We start from the raw sequence: 21,636 nt of genomic DNA on the forward strand, positions 1-21,636 counted from the left end.
TTTCAACAGCCTACAGAGCAGATGAAAGAGATAAAAAAAGGAAATAATGGAGCTAATTGAAATTGTAGAGCTGGGAGATGGCTTGAGAATATATGGCCCAACACAGGTAACATCCTTCTGCCTAGTGTGATGGCCTTTTGGCTAAATTTGATTCAGGACATCTTCGGTTTCTCTTCTTAGTACTACCATCTTATGTACCTAGTCTCTTTCCCCTCATTACTCCCAACACAAGATAACAAACTCAACCATTCTCTCTCTTGAGGCATCTGTGTGCCCCACAAACACGGATGCAGCACCCACCAGGTCTGCAAACCTTGTTCAGCACCTAGAGACACAGGTGAATGAGACAGTGACTGTCCCTTCAAGGAGCTACCCCCTCAAGGTTGGGAGGCAGATACAATGACCATTAGAATGGAATGTACAAGACATTGTGGACCATGGGGAAGGGACTAACCCAGCCTGTGGTAATAGGGAGAGCAACCAAAAGGAGATGGCCCTTGTATGAAGTCATAAAGGATGAGCTGCAATAAGCCAGGCAAAGAGGGGTGAAGGTGAGTTCTTCCAGGCAAAGAGGACTACATGAGCAAAGACACGGAGGAGAAAAACGGCATGGCACGAAGGGAACCACAAGTACTGTAGTTTCTTTCTTTCTGGGAAGGTGACCGTGTGGCAGAGCCTGGCCAGGGGAGAGTGGAGAAAGTAACGGGAGCCATGTCTAGAAGATCCTTTCTCACCAGGTAGAGGGACTTAGACTCTGTTTCTTGGGCACTGGGGAGCCATGGAGGTATTTTAACAGGGAAGTGAGGTGGTCAATGAGTTCTTTGCGTTATGACCGGTCTTCTATTTAAATGGCCCTCTTGATGATGTCAGGGAATCAAAAAAAAAAAAAAAAAAAAGAAAGAAACTATAGGCAGATTAGGTGGAGGACAGATTCATGCTAAACCTGGAGAGAAAAATCCTTGTCTGAATCCTGCCTCACTACTCACCAGCTGTGGTGAGTCACTTAAACATTCACTGAGCCTCTGCTCATCTGCAAAGTGGAGGTGGTGTGGGAGCAGCCAATGGAATGTTCCATGTGGAAGGCCTTGGCATATAGGGGATGGGTAGGTTTGTACTCACCTGATCTCCCAGATATATTGTTAACCCAGAAGTTAGGTGGCTGGATAATATGCACAATATCATTAAACTTAAAAGTCTAATGAAGCAAAACATACATGTATGTAAAATGCAGAGAAAAAAGTCAGAAGGAGTCACACCAAATTGAAAATAGGTGTTGCCGCTGGAGAGGTGGAAGGAAGCCAAGATTGGAACTGGAGATCAAAGGGAGATTTAGCCTCATCTGTAGCTTTCATTTGTACAAGGAAAATGTATTCCTACATCACTTTACTTGTGTCCTTAAAAATTAATTTTTAAAGACTGGGCGCAGTGGCTCACACCTGTAATTCCAGCACTTGGGATCACAAGGTCAAGAGATAGAGACCAGCCTGACCAACATGGTGAAACCCCGTCTCTACTAAAAATACAAAAATTAGCTGAGCGTGATGGTGCGCACCTGTAGTCCCAGCTACTCAGGAGGCTGAGGCAGGAGAATCGCTTGAACCTGGGAGGCGGAGGTTGCAGTGAGCCGAGATCGTGCACTCCAGCCTGGGCAACAGAGTGAGACTCTGCCTCAAAAAAAAAAAAAAAGAAAAAAAATTTTTTAAATAACCTAACCAAAGCCCTTGACAGAGAAAGAGTAGGTGTCCAGTCAGTGTTATCGCCTTTCCTGTCACTTACACAGTAAGGGTCTTTCCAGTTCCACTGCCTAATTTACCCTCATTCCAACTTCAGTTCAAGGCCAAGAGTTATTTCTGGCCCATCATAGTCACTCAATAAATATTCGTAGAAGACCTTCTCTGAAGAGGTCAGTTGATCTCCTGCAAGTGAATTGAAGATTGTCTTGGCAGAACCATAAGCCCAAGGCTTTGATACCCTGGAGACCACAGAGGAACTGAACTAGTCCTCAGCAGCCATCCTGAGCCATACTGAGTAGCTGCCATCCCTCTGGCCTTCTGGTAGACCCTGAACTCCCTGGGAATCGACCACTCTTGTTCCTTTCAGGATTCAGAGCTCCTGGCTGGGAAGACACAGTAATCTCTGCCTCCATTGCCTTCCCAAAGAAAGGCCAAGATTATCCCTGGCACACCAAAGAGCCCAGTCTAATAAAGGAAACCAGTATGGGTGATAAGCACCTATATACGGAAGGAGAGTTCCTGTCCTGCTCACTGAAGTGTCATCAACTTGCTGATGAATGAATGAGTGAACAACTGCTAATCCTCACAGGTCCCGGCTCTACAGTGGTGGCCTTTGCACCAGGGGAGGAGGGGGATGCCAGAAGGATTTCACTTCCTGCTTAGGGATGCTTTTTCTTTTTGTTCTTTTTTTTCCTGAGACAGGTCAAAAATCCTCTGTCACCCATGCTGAAGTACAATGGCACGATCACGGCTCACTGCAGCCTCGACCTCCAGGGCTCAATCAATCCTCCCACCTCAAGTCTCCTGAGTAGCTGGGACTACAGATGCATGCTACCACACCCAGCTAATTTTTGTAATTTTTGTAGAGATGTGGTTTTACCAAGCGTCACAGGCTGGTCTCAAACTACTGACCTCAAGTGATTGGCCCACCTCAGCCTCCTAAAGTACTGGGATTACAGGAATGACCCACCACACTTGCCTTCGTTTTTCCTGTTTGAAAAAAAAAATGTTTAAATGTTACTTTTTATTTTTTATTTAGTTTTATTTAGGTCTCTTTTTTTGAGAGAGAGAGTCACACTCCATTATCCAGGCTAGTGTGCAGTGTGGTACACACTCGCATCACCCAGGCTAGAGTGCAGCGGCACACACTGCATCACCCAGGCTAGAGTGCAGCGGCACACACTGCATCACCCAGGCTAGAGTGCAGCGGCACACACTGCATCACCCAGGCTAGAGTGCAGCGGCACACACTGCATCACCCAGGCTAGAGTGCAGCGGCACACACTGCATCACCCAGGCTAGAGTGCAGCGGCACACACTGCATCACCCAGGCTAGAGTGCAGCGGCACACACTGCATCACCCAGGCTAGAGTGCAGCGGCACACACTGCATCACCCAGGCTAGAGTGCAGCGGCACACACTGCATCACCCAGGCTAGAGTGCAGCGGCACACACTGCATCACCCAGGCTAGAGTGCAGCGGCACACACTGCATCACCCAGGCTAGAGTGCAGCGGCACACACTGCATCACCCAGGCTAGAGTGCAGCGGCACACACTGCATCACCCAGGCTAGTGTGCAGCGGCACACACTGCATCACCCAGGCTAGAGTGCAGCGGCACACACTGCATCACCCAGGCTAGAGTGCAGCGGCACACACTGCATCACCCAGGCTAGAGTGCAGCGGCACACACTGCATCACCCAGGCTAGAGTGCAGCGGCACACACTGCATCACCCAGGCTAGAGTGCAGCGGCACACACTGCATCACCCAGGCTAGTGTGCAGTGGTACACACTCCATCACCCAGGCTAGAGTGCAGTGGCACGATCTCAGATCACTGCAACCTTCATCTCTTGGGCTCAAGTGATCAGCCCACCTCAGCCTCCTGAGTAGCTAAGATTACAGGCACCGCACTAGGTTAATTTTTGTATTTTTAGTAGAGATGGGGTTTCACCATGTTGGCCAGACTTGTCTTAAACTCCCAGCCTCAAGTGATCCACCCACCTCGGCGTTCTGAAGTGCTGGAATTATAAGCATCAGCCACCACAACTGGCCTTATGTTACTTTTTAAATTAAATACATAGTATTCCTTTGATTGGATGAGACTGGGTGCATTCAGGGTAGATAGAGTATGGTATCCAGTGGAAGTATACGGGGTAGATAGAGTATGGTATGGCCATAAACCATTCTTTTAATTAATTAGTTGATGCAAACAAAAAATAAATTTTACAAATGGAAATTCTATTTTGATAACTCTGATTTAGGCCAAATGAGGGTTCTTGGTGAATATATGATTTGGGGGCTTATAGCAGAAAGAACAATGATCATTTGATGATTCTAAATATGAACAATGGTGGTATTACTTTTCTGGAGAGGAGGATACAGTTGATGTCTGTATCTTGCCCACGTAACTCCTACAGCACTCCCTGAGGCTTGGGTGAGGATTTACTGAATTTAATTCACATGGGAAGCCAAGTCCAGGGTCTGCTAAAAATGTAGCTGTTTTGTATAGGAGGGGGAAAAGTGAAGGAAGATGGGATGAAGCCACAGAGCAAGGAGAGGCCTCGGCTGCTGTCCTGACCAGTCCCCTCACTTCACCAACAAGACCATGAAACCCAGACAGGGGATGTGACTTGAGATCCAGCCAGAGTCAGATCCAGAGTTGGGAGGGCGGGGGTGCTACAATATGATCACAGAATCAACACTTGGTCCCTCCCAGCTACCTGGCAAAGTGGGCACTAACTCCATTCTGCAGAGGTGGAAACTGAGGCCAGTGTGGGGAATGGAAATTGACTGGGCTAAGCTTAGAAGCCTGAACTCTGACCCCAAAGCTCTCTCTTGTACCCTTGACCCCTTATCTTGTCCTGCAGCTCTTAAGGTTACAGTGAGCCAGTTTTTCATTTTGCTTTTCTCCAACTGAGGCACCTTGGAAAATGGGGATCTGGCTGGAGCCACCTGGAACATTTGATGATTGGGCTTATTTATATTTGTAATTATCTATAGGGTGATAAGCACTTACATGCGGAAGGAGAGAGTTCCTGTCCTGCTCACTGAAGTGTCATCAACTTGCTAATGAATGAATGAGTGAACAACTGCTAATCCTCACAGATCCCGGCTCTACCGAGGAAGAGGCTGAGGCTCAGGGAGGTGCAGTGACTTGCTTCAGAGACACAGGAATCATGCCAGGAATCGTCAGGCCTCCTTTTCTTCTCAGACAAGAAAGATTGTTTCTGTTTCCTCCTCCGTCATGCTGGGCTTGTAAACCAGCCAGTCACCGGCCCTCCCTGAGGAAGCGCAGCACAGTCACCAGCCAGGAGAACAGACCCACCTGCCCCGGGACGTCAGCACTGCCCACACACGGTGCCACCCACGCACTATGACACACGCTCACATTTGGGCCCCAGACTCCCCAGGTCCAACCAAGGAGCGGGAATGGCAGAGGAGCACGCCGCGGTGGGGCAGGCACTGAACCCCGCTGGGGAATGGAGGGGGAAACGGTGAGACAGGCCCCACCCAGCCCCAACTGTCAGACGACGGAAGAAGGGGTGCAGGTGGGCTCCGGGTTGGAGAGGAAGAAGGTGAGCCAGCAGAGCCGTCACGGCAGCCTGCCAAACCGACTGCTGAGGCAGAGTTAGCGCTGGCTAGATGAGACGCTTCACACTTCACGGCTCCTGTAAAGTGTAGAGGAAATGCCCGCACCCTACATAGACCAGAGGGCCACTATCTGCTTGAAACAAATGGCCCCTTCCTGGACATCCTTTGTTCCCCTTTAGGGACAAAATGCTACTACCTTCACTTACACCCTCCCTGGAGATCCCCCAAAGGAGGAGGATGAGGGAAGCTGCCCTTGGTGGAGTCTATGCTATGTGCCTGACTCTGTGCCAAGCTCCTCCACCAAGTCAGGTGACATGATGATATGGGCACTACTAACCCTGGTTTCCCAGTGGGCAAACTGAGGCACAGAGTGGATCAGTAACTTGCCCCGAGTCACACAGGCTGGTAAACAGGGGAGCCAGGATGGCACTGAAATGCAGGTCTAGCTCAGTCCAAAGCACATCGCGGCAAGGGTCTCGCAGAGCAGGGGTCCCAGGAATGGTTACTGTGTCAGGCAGAAAAGGGCCAGGTAAGCAAGTCTCCAGCAAGAGCCAAGACTGCACTGTACCTTGCCAAGGGCATTAGATGCTTCCAGATTTATCTGGTTTCAATGACAGAGTGAGAACTCATGAAGGAAGGATAAGGTGGGGCTCAGAAAATGAGGGTCCAAAGAACTGAGATCTCATGGGCATTGAAAATGTTAGAAAGTTGTCTCCCAGGGGCTGGTGACAAAGTGGGTTTTGACGTAACTATGGGGGAGCATCTGAGCACGTCATATAAAACGGAAACACAACCCACACACTTATTTGCTCATGTGTGCACACACTTATAGGTGTGCACTCACACGCACATATGCATATGTATCCTCCCACTGGGTGTGCATGTGTGTGGCATGCAGAGGTTGGTGCTGGAGCAAGAGGGGAACACATATCTACCGTCTGTATTCCTGTTACTAATGAGCACCTACTGTGTACGTGGAGCTTTGCCAGACACAGGTAGTCCAAACAGGAGTCACTGTGATTCCCGGCTCCGAGGTGGACTATATGTACAGGCACGAAGAGTTAGCTCTTCAGACTTCTCATCACTCTCCAAAGGCCTTGGATTGGTAGGTCGCTTTGTAGCTTCCAAAGCACTTCTATATATGTTCACTGTCAGTGAAAGGAAGAGCCCAGCATGGTGAATGTGGGAGAAAATGTGAAAAATGCCCTGAGCATCAGCACTACGGATGAGTCTTGCCTGAATCAATTACTGGGATGAGTACCAAGTGGTTTTCCAATTCCATCATTCCTTCTATGTCTATTTAGCTGGCATCCTACTGCAAGGGAGAGCTCCCCCTTCTCCCCTATGTAGTGATCCACTTGTTTATATTTGTATAAACCCAGATTCTTATTTTATTTATTTTATCCGTGATCATCATTATTGGTTTTGATGTTGAAATTGTCACAGATTGGCCCGTATATGGCCAGTGGGAGCTCCTTCAAGCTGGCTTCATGTCCTTTCACATGCACGTGACCATTACACCTTGAGCATGTCCTTACTTCTGACCTGAAAAGATGCTCCAGACTCATCTGGCACGTCCCCCCGGCCCAGCCGAAGAATCAGCTCCAGGCTGAGTAGCCTTTATCTGAAATGCTTGGGACCAGAAGTGTTTTGGATTTGGGATTGCTTTTTCAGATTTTGTAATATTATTTGCACATACATAATTAGATATTTTGGCGATGGGATCCAAGTCCAAACATTAAATTCATTCATGTATTATACACATCATATATACATAGGCTGAATAAAATTTTACACAATATTTTAAATAATTTGAGGATTTTGTTTGTTTTTAGTTTTTGTTGTTGTTGTCGTATTTTATTTGTTTATTTATTTATTTATTTTTGAGATGGAGTTTTGCTCTTGTTGCCCAGGCTGGAGTGCAATGGCGTGATCTCGGCTCATTGCAACCTCCGCTTCCCGGGTTCACGCCATTCTCCTGCCTCAGCCTCCCGAGTAGCTGGGATTACAGTCATAAGCCACCATGCCGGGCTTGTTGTTTTTTGAGACAGTGTCTCACTCTGTTAACCAGACTGGAGTGCAGTGGCATGATCTCTGCTCACTGCAACCTCTGCCTCCCGGATTCAAGGGATTCTCAAGCCTCAGCCTCCTGAGTAGCTGGGATTACAGGCATGCACCACCACGCCTGGCTAATTTTGTATTTTTAGTAGAGATGGGGTTTTACTGTGCTGGCTAGGTTGGTCTCAAACTCTTGGCCTCAAGTGATCCTCATCTCTTGCCAGGCAGGATTCACCTGCGTTGGCTTCCCATGATGCTGGAATTACAGGCATGAGCCAGTGTGCCTGGCCAGAAACACAATGTTTTTTGTTTTTAAATGGAGTCTCGCTCTGTTGCCCAGGCTGGAGTGCAGTGGCGCGATCTGGGCTCACTGCAAGCTCCGCTTCCCGGGTTCACGCCATTCTTCTGCCTCAGCCTCCCGAGTAGCTGGAACCACGGGTGCCTACTGCCACGCCCAGCTAATTTTTTTTGTATTTGTAATAGAGACGGGGTTTTACTGTGTTAACCAGGATGGTCTTGACCTCCTGACCCCGTGATCCACCCGCCTCGGCCTCCCAAAGTGCTGGGATTACAGGCGTGAGCCACCGCGCCCGGCAGAAACAAAGTTTTGACCACATCTTGACTACAAGCCATCTCATGAAGTCAGGTGCGGAGTTTTCCACTTGTGGCATCACATCAGTGCTCGAAAAGTTTCAGATTTTGGAGCATTTTTTATTTCAAACTTTCAGATTGGGGATGCTCAGCCTGTGCTTCTCCATCTAGTGCTTCCTAGATGACAGAGCTAAGAAGATATATGCATATTCACACAAACACTTTTCTCCATCTAATCTATCACCTGTCTATGCACATAGTAAAATCCACAAGTTCACACCAATACCTCCAATTCCAATACAAAACAACAAGGCCTCTTCTAGTCTTCCTTTTTTCCGTATTTGCAATTTCCATCTCCAAAGTAAGAACCTGATTCCCACCATCCCCAACACATAAACTTAATTGTTCAATGCTCCAGTATGTAGCAATCTCCCATTAACACAGGCCTCTTCTTTGGCCCTGGCCTTGCTGGACGTGGGGGCCACACAAGCCAAGTTCCTGCTGGCCCAGGTATCACTTCACTCTGATTTACATTCATCCCTTCAATAAATCTTTACCGATTACCTACTGTGTATGTGCCAGTCACTATTCTAGATTCTGGGAACCAAACATGTACTAAAAAATCCCTATCATCATGAAGCCGAGGTTCTAATGGGGAACAGAGACAACACGCAAAACAGGTAGATGAGAAATAAATGAGTGGAATTGTATGTTAGAAGGTGACGGATGCTATGAAAAAAATAAGAGTAGGGTGAAGGGGGATCAGGAGTATTGGGGAGGTATGTAACTTAAAATAAAGGGCCAGGAAAGCCTCCCTGGAAAGATGTTTGAGCAAAGATTTGAAGAGGAGGGGGCTGGACAAGCAGCCACTGGGGGAGAGAAGCAGTGTAAAGACCAGGGGCAGAAGCATCCCTGCTGGCTTAAGGTGTGAAAAGCCACTGCAACTAGAGCCGAGTGAGCAAGGGGAGGGGACCAGGAAAGGAGGTCAGAAGCACACTGAGGCAGACTCTGCAGACTGCAGGCCATCGTCAGGACTTGCCGTTTATTCTCAGGGAGACAGGAGCCTCTGGCATGTTCTGAGCAGAGGAGATACATGGTCTGACTTCGGATAAAAGGTCTGTTCTGGCTGCGATGTTGGGAACAGGCTGCAGGTGACAAGACTGAACACAGGAAACCAGATGAATAGCAGTGCCTGACCCAGGTGATCTAAGCCATATGATGATGGCTTAGATCAGGACAGCAGTCACGTGAGGTGGTTAAAAGGGCTGATTCTGGATCTGAATTTTGAAGGCCAAGGAGACTGACATCAGAGTCAGGGTCTGTCACAATTTGATGACCCTGGTAAACCTCCCTAGCTTGGGCTGTGACCCTGAAGGGGCTGTACCCTAGAAGTAGGGGTAAAATAAAAGCAAACTAGCCCTGAGCTTCAGGTCGTGTGGGTGACCTAGTAAATTTCAACCTCTGAACTTGAAATAAGGTGATCCTAGAATGCTGATTTGCCCCAGGTGCCTGGAGAAAGGGAATAAAAAAAAAAAAATCATCCCAGGCCTGAAATTATTTTTATAAATATTTTTCCAAACACAGTTTTTTTTTGTTTTTGTTTTTTTTTTGTTTTTTTTTTTGTTTTTTTAGCACATAATCAAAGACAACTAGATTTCATGAGGGGAAAAAGACACCATGAATAGTAACAAGCAGAAATGGACCTCAGGGACTCCAGACTTGGAAATCATCAGACACTGATTATAATATAATTATGCCTCGTATGTTTAAGGAGGTTAAAAGTCATGCCTGAAAATTCTGTAAGGAGACTGGAAACCATACAAAGTAACTGTGTCAGTCATGTTCTGTCCTGAACATGATGGCATAATCTAGGTGGCTGGAGGGGAGTTTAACTAAGGGATGCCTTTATTTTTATTTTCATCTTTTTTTGAGACAGGCTCTCACTCAGTCACCCAGGTTGGAGTGAAGTTGCATGATCTTGGCTCACTGCAACCTCCACCTCCCAGGTTCAAGCCATTCTCGTGCCTCAGCCCCCCAAGTAGCTGGGATTACAGGCATGTGCCACCAGGCCCAGCTAATTTTTGTATTTTTAGTAGAGACAAAGTTTTACCATGTCGGCCAGGCTGGTCTCAAACTCCTGACCTCAGGTAATCCACCCACCTTGGCCTCCTAAAGTACTGGGATTACAGGCATGAGCCTGTAATTTAGATTTATGCTTCCAAATTTATGCACCTGGTCAGATGCTTTTAACAGAATGAAAAGAGTATAGGGAAACTACAAGAGATACTCTAGGGCTAGTACCCTGGAGTAAGTAACAGTGGAGTGCTATTACTATCCCAAGGCCTGAAAGGGCAAGGAGAGGAAGTGGTTACTGGAACTAAGAAGAGTGGACGTAGGTGAAGAGTACCGCCTAATAGAAATTATGATGTTCACTGAGGGACACAATCAACCTGGATGACCACTCAGGGCAGAAGCTGGGCAAATACATACCAAAACTTCATTCTTCTCCTTCCTTCCAATCTACTGCAGGTACTCCTCACAGGCCATAATCAGTCAGAAGCCAAAAATAAGGAGCCATCAAAACAGGTCAACCTCCCAGCACACAGAAAAGGGTGAAGAAGCAGAGTTATTCTGGAGAGACAAATATTTGAAAAAGAAGCAAACGCAAATTCCAAAACTGGAAAATACAATGATAAAATTAATCATTCAATGGTCAGGTTTAATAGCAGATTCAACGCAACCAAAGAGAGAATTAGTAAACTAGAAAACACATCAGAAGAAGGTATGTAAAATGAACAGAGAATAAAAGCAAGACAAGAGAAGAGAGATAACAGGGCAAAGTTAATATTCACAAATAAGTAGTTGGTAATTTTCCAGGACATTGAAAAAACGTCAATCCACAGATTCAATAAGTCCAATGAACCTCAAGTCAACACTCATACTCATTATAGTGACTCTGTAGAGACAGAGAGGAGTCAGGGATGATGGTAAGGACAACAGACAAATGGAAGTTAATGGAGTTGCCCTTGACTGAGATGAGGAGACTGAGAGGAAGGAAAATTTGGGAAATTTGAGGAATTGTCTACCTGACCCCTGTAAGCCCTTGTGTTTGAGCCCCCTAGTGCCTGGATCTTCTAAGTAGTTCTACTGCCTCCAGACCCATTCCCCACTCCCACTGACCTGGGCCTACTCCCCATCTCTTCTGAGAAGATTGTAGCAACCTCCTCCTTGGCCTCCCACTCCAGTCCGTTCTCCACATTGGCTGCCAGAGTTATGCTTCTAAAAATGGCAAACTGTTGGTGGTGTGATGTGGCCTAATTGTGGGTGATGTACTTTCCCTACTGCTCTGGTTTCTACAAAGAAGGATCTCCCCTCAAAACCCTGGGCTCCCCTCAAACCCTACCAGGTAAGATGGGTGAATTCTGACTGGTGAGTGTGGGACTGGAGTCTGAGACAGTGGTGCCTCAGCCTTTCCTTTCTTCTTTCTTTTGGGAGAAGACCACCTGTAGGGAGCTGCATTTTGCTCTCCCCTCCCCAAGAAGGCCTGTACTTTTTCTTTGCGTTTTGTGCCTCCTGTGTGGGTCTGTCTGCCAAATTCTGAGATTCACCATTAGGAAGCCCTCTGCAGATAGAAATCACATTTGTTCAGAGCATTGGCAGAAAATAGAAACTACATTGGGTTCCCCAAAACCCCGAAACCAAAATATTACAATACATCCTAACTTAAAATGCTTCAGGGCCCCTAACTGCCTACGAAAGAAAGTTCACGTTTTTAACACAGCCCTGAAAGTCCTTCACCATCCAGCCCCCATCTACCTACCTCTCCAGCTTGATATTAGCCCAGGCTGTATCCATGCTGTCCTCTCTCCCACCACTCATGTTATTTGAATCCTTACCCAGTATGTAGCCAGTCCTTTGAAGACTACTTTATAAAAGGAACTCTCTTTCCTCACTCACACTGGGGAAGCCATATCATGAGCAGCATTATGGAGAGGTCCATGTGAGAAGGACTGAAGCCTCCGGCCAACAGCCAAGTGAATGAGCGTCTATCCCCCAGCTCCAGTCATCTGCAGGGTCTGTAGCCTTGACCATGCCAGAACCACCCAACTAAGCCACTCTTGGATTCTTGATCCTCAGACATGGGGCCTTAATCAATTTATGCCATGGTTTAAATCCATCACCCAAATCTTATGTATTGGAAACTTAATCCCCTAATTCATGTTGATGGTATTTGGAGGTGGGGCCTCTGAAAAGTAATTAGGATTATATAAGGCCATCAGAGTGGAGTCCCCATGATGATATTGGTGGCCTTATAAAAAGAAGAGGTCAAATGTGGTGGCTCACACCTGTAATCCCAGCACTTTGGGAGGCCGAGATGGGCAGATCACCTGAGGTCGCCAGTTCGAGACCAGCCTGGCCAACATGGTGAAACCATGTCTCTACTTCAAAAAAAAAAAAAAGGCAAAGAGAGGCCTGAGCTGACATGCTCATGCCCTCTTACCATGCTATGCCCTCCACCATGTTATGACACAGGAGAAAGGTCCTCACCAGAGGCAGCCCCTCAGTCTTGCCCTTCCCACAGCCCCTAGAACTGTAAGAAATACATGTATTTTCCTTATAAATTCCCCAGTCTGTGGCATTCTGTATAGCAACAGAAAATGGACTAAGATCATGTGTATTGTTTTAAAATTTTAAATTTTGGGTAATGTATTTTGCAGCAATAGATAACTAATGTACCCAGCCTGTTTCTCTTCCCTTGACTAACTTCTTCAGGTCTCAGCTCAGACTTTTCCTCCTCCCGGATGCTTTCCCTGACTCTGTCCAAGACACCTGATGGTTTAGCCTCCCAATAACTCCTTTTCTGGCAGCACTGCCCAGACTTTTCTTTCGGGAACCACTCTTCTTCCATCTGAGTCTGTGTGTGTAGGATGGGGGTGACTCCACCCCAGGCTTGAGGGCCTGGCTGCCAGCCTAGGCCTGGCCAATCAGCACTGTCCACACCCCTGGAGCCACTGTTTAGGCTGTGACCTCAGTCAGACCCTTGGGGGTCAGCCCAGGAGCCTTTTAGGAGGTAAGGGGGAGTGGGGAAGAGGTAATCTTTATCTCCTGGCACTGCTGAGTGGGAAAATATCAGCCTGGAGCTACAGGCACACATTTTGCCAGCACAATGGGAAGCCTGCCTCAAGATGAAGCCAGAGGAGAAAAAAGAACCTGGGAATGGGAAAAGACAGATTCCTGATGCACTTGTGAAGTGCCTGGATTCAACTGTGCCTGAAACCCAAATCTACCTCTGGACTTTTGGACTTTAATTTTTCTTTTGTCTTTCTTTCTCCCTCCCTCCCTCCATTCCTTTCTTCCTACCTTCCCTCCTCCTTCCTTCCATCCTTCTTATCTTTGTCTGTCTTTCTTTCTTTCTTTCTTTCTTTTTTTTTTTTTTGTGCAATAGACAGTGTGTGTTGATTTTAGATGATTTCTGTCACTTTCAGCTGACAGAGTTCAGACCAATTCATCCCCATGGGTGGAATCAGGGACTCCCTCCTAGACTCCCAGATTCTCTGGTACCACCCTTGTCACTGCACTTATCACAAAAAACTGCACCAGAGATACGTGACCCTGCCCGTCCCTGATTTTTTTGTGATGGCATCACACTTTTGCTTACCTCCTCCCTTCTTTCTTGAAATTTGAGGTATGTCAGGTTTATTTCTACATCCAGAGTACCTGCCTAAAAGAGGTATTCGGTGAATAATGGTATAATGAACAAATACAAGAAAGGATGAATGAACAAACACACGAGTGTCTTCTAGTTGGTCAAGACACTTTAATAGAGTGAGAAAAGACAGTTGTTTCTCCAGAGACCTACCTGCTATGAGATCTAAGTTACACTAAAATCCTCTCTGAGTTGACAAAGGATTATTATTTTTAAATCTCTCTTCACCCAGACCACAGCTGAACCGGCCGCACCCATGGGACACAAACCAATCTCCCATTACAGAAAAACAAATCTGATCCAGCCATTCTCTGCTTAAAACAACTTTTGGTGACGTTTCTGACAGGAGTGGGTGGAAGGGAGTGAGCATTTGGATTCAGAGAACATTCTGTGTTATAGAACATTCATTTGTTTATTGACTGACTCATTAGGCAAGCAATGAATTAGCACCTACTATGTGTGGGCATTATACATGTTACTCCATCCTCACAGCAAGCTCTGTCTTAGGGCAATGTATTTGTTATCTGCTACTGCATAACCAATTACCCTAAACCTAGGGGCTAAAGCAACAAACATTTGTTATCACACAGGAATCCAGGTGCAACTCAACTGGCTGCGTGTGGCTCAGAGTCTCTTATGAGGTTGCAGTCAAGCTGTGGGCCAGGACTGGGGTCATGTCAAGGCTCCACTGGAGCAGAAGGATCCATTTCCAAATTCATTCACGGGGTTGTTGTCAGGCCTTAGCTCAACCTTGTCCAACCTGTGGTCTGCAGGTTGCCTATGGCCCAGGATGGCTTTCAATGTGTCCCAGGACAGCTTTGAATCCAGCCCAACACAAATTCTTACACTTTCTTAAAACATTATGAGTTTTTTTGTGATATTTTTCCCCTCATCAGCTATTGTTTGTGTTACTGTTTTGTTTGTTTGTTTGTTTTTGAGATGGAGTTTTGCTCTTGTTGCCCAGGCTAGAGTGCAATGGCACTATCTCGGCTCACTGCAACCTCCACTTCCTGGGTTCAAGCAATTCTCCTGCCTCAGCCTCACGAGGTAGCTGGGATTACAGATGCCCATCACCACACCAGGCTAATTTTTTGTATTTTTAGTAGAGACGGGTTTCACCATGTTAATCAGGCTGGTCTTGAACTCCTGACCTCAGGTGTTCGGCCTCCCAAAGTGTGGGGATTACAGGCCTGAGTCTGTCTTAGAAGAATCGCTTACAAACTCATCCACAGGGTTTTTTCCTTAGGACTGCCTCACAATACGGAAGCCAGCTTATCCAGGGTGACTAATCCAAGAGATAGCAAGAGAGTGTCCAAGACAGAAGTCACCATCTCTTGAAAACCTAATCTCAGAAGCAACATGCTCATCGCTTCTGCCATATTTTGTGCACTAAAAATGAGTCGATAAGTCCAGCCTACACTTGAAGGGAGGAAATTACACAAGGGTATGAATACCAAGAGGTGGGTTAACTGGGGCAATTTCAGAGGCTACCTGCCACAGGTAAGGTATTATTAACCTTCATTTCATACCTAGACACCCAGCTGGTTAAGCAACTGGTCCAGGTCACCCAGCAGAGAGTCATCTGAGTCCGAAGTGATTTTCTATTTCCCCAGGCTGGCAGGGGGTGTGATGGAAGAAGACAGGGAGAAGTTCCTGGTAGGAAAAAAAAAAATGAGGATGGAGTCTCTGTTATTTATCTACTGCTGTGTAACTAATTACCCACAACTTAATGGCTTAAAGCAAACATTTATTATCTTACAGTTTCTATGGATCAGGAATTCTGGAGCAGCTAAGCTAAGTATTTCTCAGGGTCTCTCAAGAGCCTGTGGTTAAGCTGTGGGCTGGGGATGAAGCTTTGGAGACCTGATCAGGGCTGAGCCGCTACTTCCAAGAGAGCCCACTAACATGGCTGTTGGTGGGAGGCTTCATTCCTCACCGACCAGACCCCTTTACAATCATGTTGAGCCTCTTTAGGACAGGGCAGTTGGCTTCCCCCAGAATGAGTGATTCAAGAGTGGCTAAGCAGAGGCTCAGTGTCTTTTGTGACGTAGCCTCAGGAGTCATAACTGTCATTTCTGCAATATCCTGTTGATTACACAGGATAGGTCAGCCCTATTCATTGTGGGAGGTGATTCTAGAAGGGCATGGGAATACCAGGAGATCAGGATCACTGGAGTCTGGTTACCTACCACAGGGTTCCACAAGATTGATAATCCAAAAACCTAACTTTTATTGTCACTCCTCTGCTCAAAGAGACCCAGAGCCTTTCCACATACTGCAGACACAGTCTGATTTTCTTAGCTCCATCTCCCACTGGCTCCTGAGTGGATGGACCATCTGGGACTGACACCCTGATCTGCTCACAGACCTCACCAGTCTCAGAGTGGAGGCCCATGTTAATACCTCCCCTCCCATCCTTTGTTCTGTGGGAAGGCCTGTCTCCCCGGGAAGCCTCCATTCAGACTTCAATGCATAGTTAGTGCACCCCCAGCATGAACAGGCTATGGCAGGATGCTAGGATATGATGATGATACCACCTTCTCTCAAGGAACTGTCTTTTTTTTTTTTTTTTTTTTATACTTTAAGTTCTGGGATACATGTGCAGAACATGCAGTTTTGTCACATATGTATAGATGTGCTATTTGTGTATGGCATCATCTTTTGTATACCCATCAACCTGTCATCTACATTAGGTATTTCTCCTAATGCTATCCCTCCCCTAGCCCCCTACCCCCCGACAGGCTCCTCTCAGGGATCTTTCACTCAGATGGGGAGGCAGTTACTAGCGAATTAGTAATAACCTAATCACACATCATGCCAAGTTCTCCCAAGGAAACCTACAGGGTACCATGGGATTATATAATAGGGGACTGGCCTAGTCCATGAGCACTGGAGCAGTCAAGTAGCTAACCAGGCTGCACAGGTGTATCAGCATTGGGTTTAGGTGTAAGTGTCTGAAAATACAGAATAATAATAGCTTAAATAAGATAGATGTTTGTTTCTCTTGGGCGGGTGTTTGAGGACAGGTATTTTGCCACTCAGAGACAGGAACTCAGGCTCTTTTTGTCTTGTTGCTCTGCTCTGTGTGGCCTCCACCTTATGGTCCAGGATGGTGACACCTACATTCCCAGCAGCCAGATGGAGAAAGGGACACAGAGGGTAAAGCAGACATACCAACTATCCCAGATGCCCCACAAGACACTTCCCTTTACTTCTCAATGCCACATCTAGCTACAGAGGAAGCTGGGAAACACAGCTTTCGTTGTGAGCACCCACATGCCCAGCCAAAAGTTGGGAGCTCTATCCCCACTCAAAAAGAGCAATGATGGTCAACCCTGTCTTGCATTTACTTTGTACCAGGCATTTGCTGACCTTGGAGATCATCCCAAATGCATACTTGATTCAGTAGGTCTGGCCTGGGGACAAGAGTATGTCCTGTGATGGCCATGTGGCTGATCTGTGGACCACATTTTGAGGAGGGAGGATGCGAGGTCAAAGATCCATCATTGCATGGTTTCCTCCCACATAGGGCCAACGAATGGCTATTTGGAAGCAGTGGCTGCTCAGGGCCCCTTAACTCTCCCTGCTGCCACTAGGTTTCCAGTTCAGGCTGAGATTTCCTTCTCTCCCCCAACAGTGTCAGACCACTGACACTGAATGAATGAATGAAGGAATGAATGAATGAAAAGGGAACGCAGAGATCAGGTCCGGCATATGCTCCAGGGGAAGGGTTTGGATCACCACACCACCCCACCCCAGACCCCGTGCTGGTGCTGTCTGTTCTGAATCCTCCTGGAGGAACCGGCACTGCGGTTCCCCTCTATTTACACAGGAGGAAACTCCGTTGACTCTGCTTTTTGAACCGGAGTCCTCACCATTCTCCCCCGGGGTTTTTTCAAGCCCTGTGCCACCACAACCTTGGAGACAGGGCCAGTGACAGAACCTGGGGGAAGTTTAGAGTGAGTTTCCCCTACTCAGGTCTTATGTGACCTCAACTACCATCTCCTCTAATCCAGCAGCCACAGAGGCAGTTGCTCTGTATTCCTGAGGAGGAAACTGAGGCTCTAAGAAGGAGACAATCGGCACAGTCCACGTTGGCCAAGTCACAGTGCAGGCCCCATCTGCCTCTGCCACAACCCTGCATGTTCTGGACGGACCTGGCTCAGAGCAGGTGCTCTATGAATACCCACTGAAGTGAACCACAGGGGCAGATGGAAGCAGGGACAGCCACCGCCAGCCTCGGTAGTTTCAGATGCCCGGCACTGTGCTAAGCCAGTCTCCTGTTTCTCAGCTGGTCCCCAGGAAAACGCCCTCAAGTAGGTGTCACCGTCCTCTTTGTGCAGATGTGCAAAAGGGGCGGGGGGCTCTGAGAAGCCCAGTGGCTTTCCCAGAGAGGCACAGCAGGCGCAGAGGTGGGTCCACCTTATTAGTCTAGGATGCCCGACCTCTTCCCTTCCCCAACAGTATTAGGCCCTCACTCAGAGCTAGACGCTGTGCACGGCCAAAGTCTGTATCACCCCCCCCCCTCAATCACAGTTCAGTGAAACTGTTTACAAATGCAAAAAACGGGGCTCGGAGAAGCAGAGAATTTGTCCAAGGTCATCCAAAGAGACGGAGAAAAAATCTAAGCGGGAGGCTTGAAGGAACGAGTACTGAGATCGTTGGTGGACTCCCTTCCCTTCCGACAGCCTCGACTCTCCGCCCCTTCCCTGCCGGCCCGCAGGCCCCTTTAACCGGGTGGCGGAAGGGGCGGCCGGGCGGGCGGCGCCCAATGGGCTGCGCGGAGCGTCACTTCCCGGCAGCGGGCGGCGAGTGGCGAGTGGCGAGTGTCAGGGGGACGGCCGGCGGGGGCGGGGCGGCCGGAGGAGGCGTTGGCAGCGGGCTCGGACCCACGCGGCGCCGTGGCCCGCCTGGCCTGCAGCGCTCCCACCCCCGGCGGCGGCGGCACGATGCCCTTTGACTTCAGGAGGTGAGTGTGGCGACCCCGGCCACTCGGGAGTTTCCTTCGCGGGCAGAGGGCGCGCCCCGGCACGCCGCGGACCCCTCCCGCCCTGTATGCAAAAGCGGCCCCCCGCCCTGTGCATACCTCGGCAGGCCCCTAGGGACCCCAGGCGAGCCCCCTGCAGCACACCAAGCCACGCCAGAGCCGCGGAGGCCCCCTCGTGCAGAGGGAGACAAATCCACCCACCTTTCCTCCGCCGAGCCCCCTCCTCAGCCTGCCCTGATACCTTGCATTCCCCTCCCCCACACTAGGAAAGAGATTTCCTCCGTCCCCCAAGATGGGAACAGCCCTTACACCCCAGCATCCCTCTCCTCCCTCTACGGAGACTCCTTGGTGGACCCCACCCCAGCTGACAGGTGGGGCAGGGCACCTGGAATGAGCCCAGAGTGGCCTGAGGCCCCCTGCAGCCTGACGGCAGCTGGAGGGTTTTAGGTTTCTGAAGCCTGAGGCTCCCCCAGGCCGGGCAGATCTAGAGGCCTACCCCCGCCCCTCCCCCTCCCCCCTCAGTCCCAGTCCTGTCCTCTGGGTATGGGGGCACCATGGGAAGGGGAGGAGGCGCCTTGGGCAGGGCTCTGCAGAAGGGCCACCAGGGTCTGGCCTTGGCTTTCTGCAGTCACCACAATGGGCCCTTTGTGGGGTCCAGCTGCCTCATGGTCTAGGTTGCATGGGGCATTCTGGAAGCCTGCGGGGGAAGAGATCTCCACCAGAGGTTCCTTTGAGGTGTGGAGTCCCACGGGATGTTCTGGCCTGAGGCAGCCACACTCGTTTTTTGGCTGGGAAAAGAGCAGGGCTTTAATGCAGGGAGGAGCTGGATTAGAATCCTGGCTCTGCCCTTTCTACTGAACAGCTCGGTACATTCTAGAAGTTAGGGGCAAGGGCTCTGGGTTCAGAACTCCTTGTCGCTGCTCGGCTGACTGACCTCAGCAAGTCTCTGAGCGCTCTCAGTTTCACCACCTGCAAATTGGGGCTAAAAATAAGGTCTCCGCTTGTGACGCCTAAGTGCATGAAACACCCTTAACAGAGTCTGGCATGATTTGGAGCTCAGAGATAGGGCATTAGTGGATGGGGCTGTTCTCCAGGAGGGGTTTTTCCACATCCACAAAACAGTGATTAAGATGCCTGTGCCACAGGAGGTATTTCTACACCTCCTCTTATGTGTGAAGGCAGTGTAAAGTGACAGTCTACCCCGGGAGAAGGCCCTTAGCCTGCCGTGACCCCCATAGCATGGGATATATTGGGGTTTCAGCCCAAAGAGGACACCGGCCTTGGACCTCTTGATTGGCTGACATGGTTTTCCGGCCTGTCCTGGTCACTGATACCAGTTAGCAAATGTTTGCCGGCTTCTTGACCCTGCCGGGCAGCCCTGAGGCTCGCTGACCCAGGCAGTTTTGAACAAGGAAAGCCCCTCTGATGGAATTCAAGGCCAGTCCTAATAGCATCATAAGAGCTGTGGTGGGCACATCAATCCCTGGTTCCACAAAGCCTCCCCTTTCCCAGGCAGACCATGGAGATTCCTGCCCCCTCCTCCCTCACCCCTGTGTGATTCAGTAGGTTCTGGTGATTTTGAGCTTGCTGGGGAGATTGATGTTTTTGATCTTTTAATCCTTTCTCCCTGCACCTCACCCTTCCGTCTTTCTGAGGAGGAAATGAGGCTCCAGGGATGAGGCCCTTATCTTGGACTTTATGGGTGCTAAATGGGAAAGGTAGACTTGGGTCTCAGGTCACACATGGCTCCCAACCATGTGCTCCTTGAATTGGTGGCTTGGAGGGGCAGGTAAGGGAAGTAAGGAAAATGGGTGAGGCCAGCCCTAGCCTTTGGCCTTGGAAGGGGCCTGTATCAGGCATTGATATTTAAAGAGAGAAACGCTCAGCTCTGAGAAGCTGGCTGGTCTGGGGCTCCCTTGGCATACTTTAGGTTCCTGAGTGCCCAGATGCCAGGGGGCCCAGCTTAACTAGGAAATACCCCCAGGGCTTGGGTTCTCTGCGGAATGGTGAGAATGGATTCAGTGCTTCACATTTGCACCTTGGAGGATGGCCATGTGTGCCCAGCAAACCTGCACTCTTTAAGCTCTGTGAACTACAAGGCTCAAGGACCTGGGTTCTACAGAAGGTTCTACCATCCCCATGTGCCTTCCTCCTCTTCAGTGTACATTTATCAAGTGTCCACTCCATGCTCAGCCCTCTGCCACAGGCCCCACCGTGGGGAGGTGGGTGGCGTGTGGTCTGGCTCTCTTTGCATTCTGAGAGAAGGGAGGAGGGCTTGATGGGGTCCCAGGAGTGGGGGTGTGCGTGAACTGGCACACAAGGAGGATCTACCGCTGTACACATACTTTGGGGTGCAGACATCGATTCCCTTGTCACCTGAGAGAGGGAGTTTTAATCTTCATTTTAAATCAAAGGAGAGGGGAACTCCACCAAGTGGAAGCCGTTTGCTCTGGCCATGCAGTGCATGAACTGGTGGAGCTGGGATTTGAACTCGGTGCCGTTAGCGCCAAAGCCTTAGATCTGGGAGAAAAGGGAGAGTTCGGAGGGGCCCACCATCCTGTCAGCTCTTTTAAGAATTGTGGAGAGTGGAGAGGGTTATACCATGATTAGTCCTCCTCCCCCAGTTCAAGAGCAGGGAGAAAACCGGTCTTCCTGCTCGTGTTCCTCTTCTTAAAGTCAGAAGCAGGAAAAATAGTGCACTCTTGCGCTTCCCTACGGATATTTCTGATTTTCTTACTGCCTGTAGAGCCTGGCGCAACTGAGTTCTGTGTTGTCCTGTCTGTGAAATGGGAGTGAGTAGAGTACCCACCTAAGTAGAACAGTTGAGGAATGAGGCAGTGCGAAAAGCATTTAGACACAGAGTAAGCGCCCCATCCATTTTGGCCGCCATATTTATTTGTGTCATTTTATTTAAGCACCCATCATCTCCCAACACACTATATAATTCACTTAATTATCATGCTGCT

General features: G+C 48.8%; 2 protein-coding genes across 38 annotated transcripts in view; both read left to right on the forward strand.

Annotated features, from left to right (window-relative positions):
• RPL26L1 (ribosomal protein L26 like 1) overlaps positions 1 to 21,636 on the forward strand; it is a 493,737-nt gene that overhangs the window by 339,159 nt on the left and 132,942 nt on the right. For 2 of the 36 annotated variants that reach the window (XM_078004005.1, XM_078003984.1), the window contains exon 1: positions 8,734 to 8,737. The exons of 32 other annotated variants lie outside the window; for them this stretch is intronic. The gene's annotated coding sequence lies outside the window, so the exon portion shown is untranslated. Of the gene's footprint in view, positions 1 to 4,248; positions 4,253 to 8,733; positions 8,738 to 15,304; positions 15,309 to 21,636 lie in introns of those variants that run through there. 2 more of the 36 variants (XM_078003961.1, XM_078003978.1) reach the window with 2 other exon arrangements.
• The window catches only part of ERGIC1 (endoplasmic reticulum-golgi intermediate compartment 1), a 120,585-nt gene continuing 117,419 nt past the window's right edge, over positions 18,471 to 21,636 (forward strand). For both annotated transcript variants that reach the window (XM_077937449.1, XM_015141420.3), the window contains exon 1: positions 18,471 to 18,652. Coding sequence is in view for 1 of the 2 variants with exons in the window: in XM_015141420.3 (XP_014996906.1) it covers positions 18,633 to 18,652 (20 nt within the window). In the remaining variant the exon portion in view is untranslated. The remainder of the gene's footprint in view (positions 18,653 to 21,636) is intronic.

This window comes from Macaca mulatta, chromosome 6 (genome assembly GCF_049350105.2).
Source record: "Macaca mulatta isolate MMU2019108-1 chromosome 6, T2T-MMU8v2.0, whole genome shotgun sequence".
Classification (NCBI taxonomy): Eukaryota; Metazoa; Chordata; class Mammalia; order Primates; family Cercopithecidae; genus Macaca; species Macaca mulatta.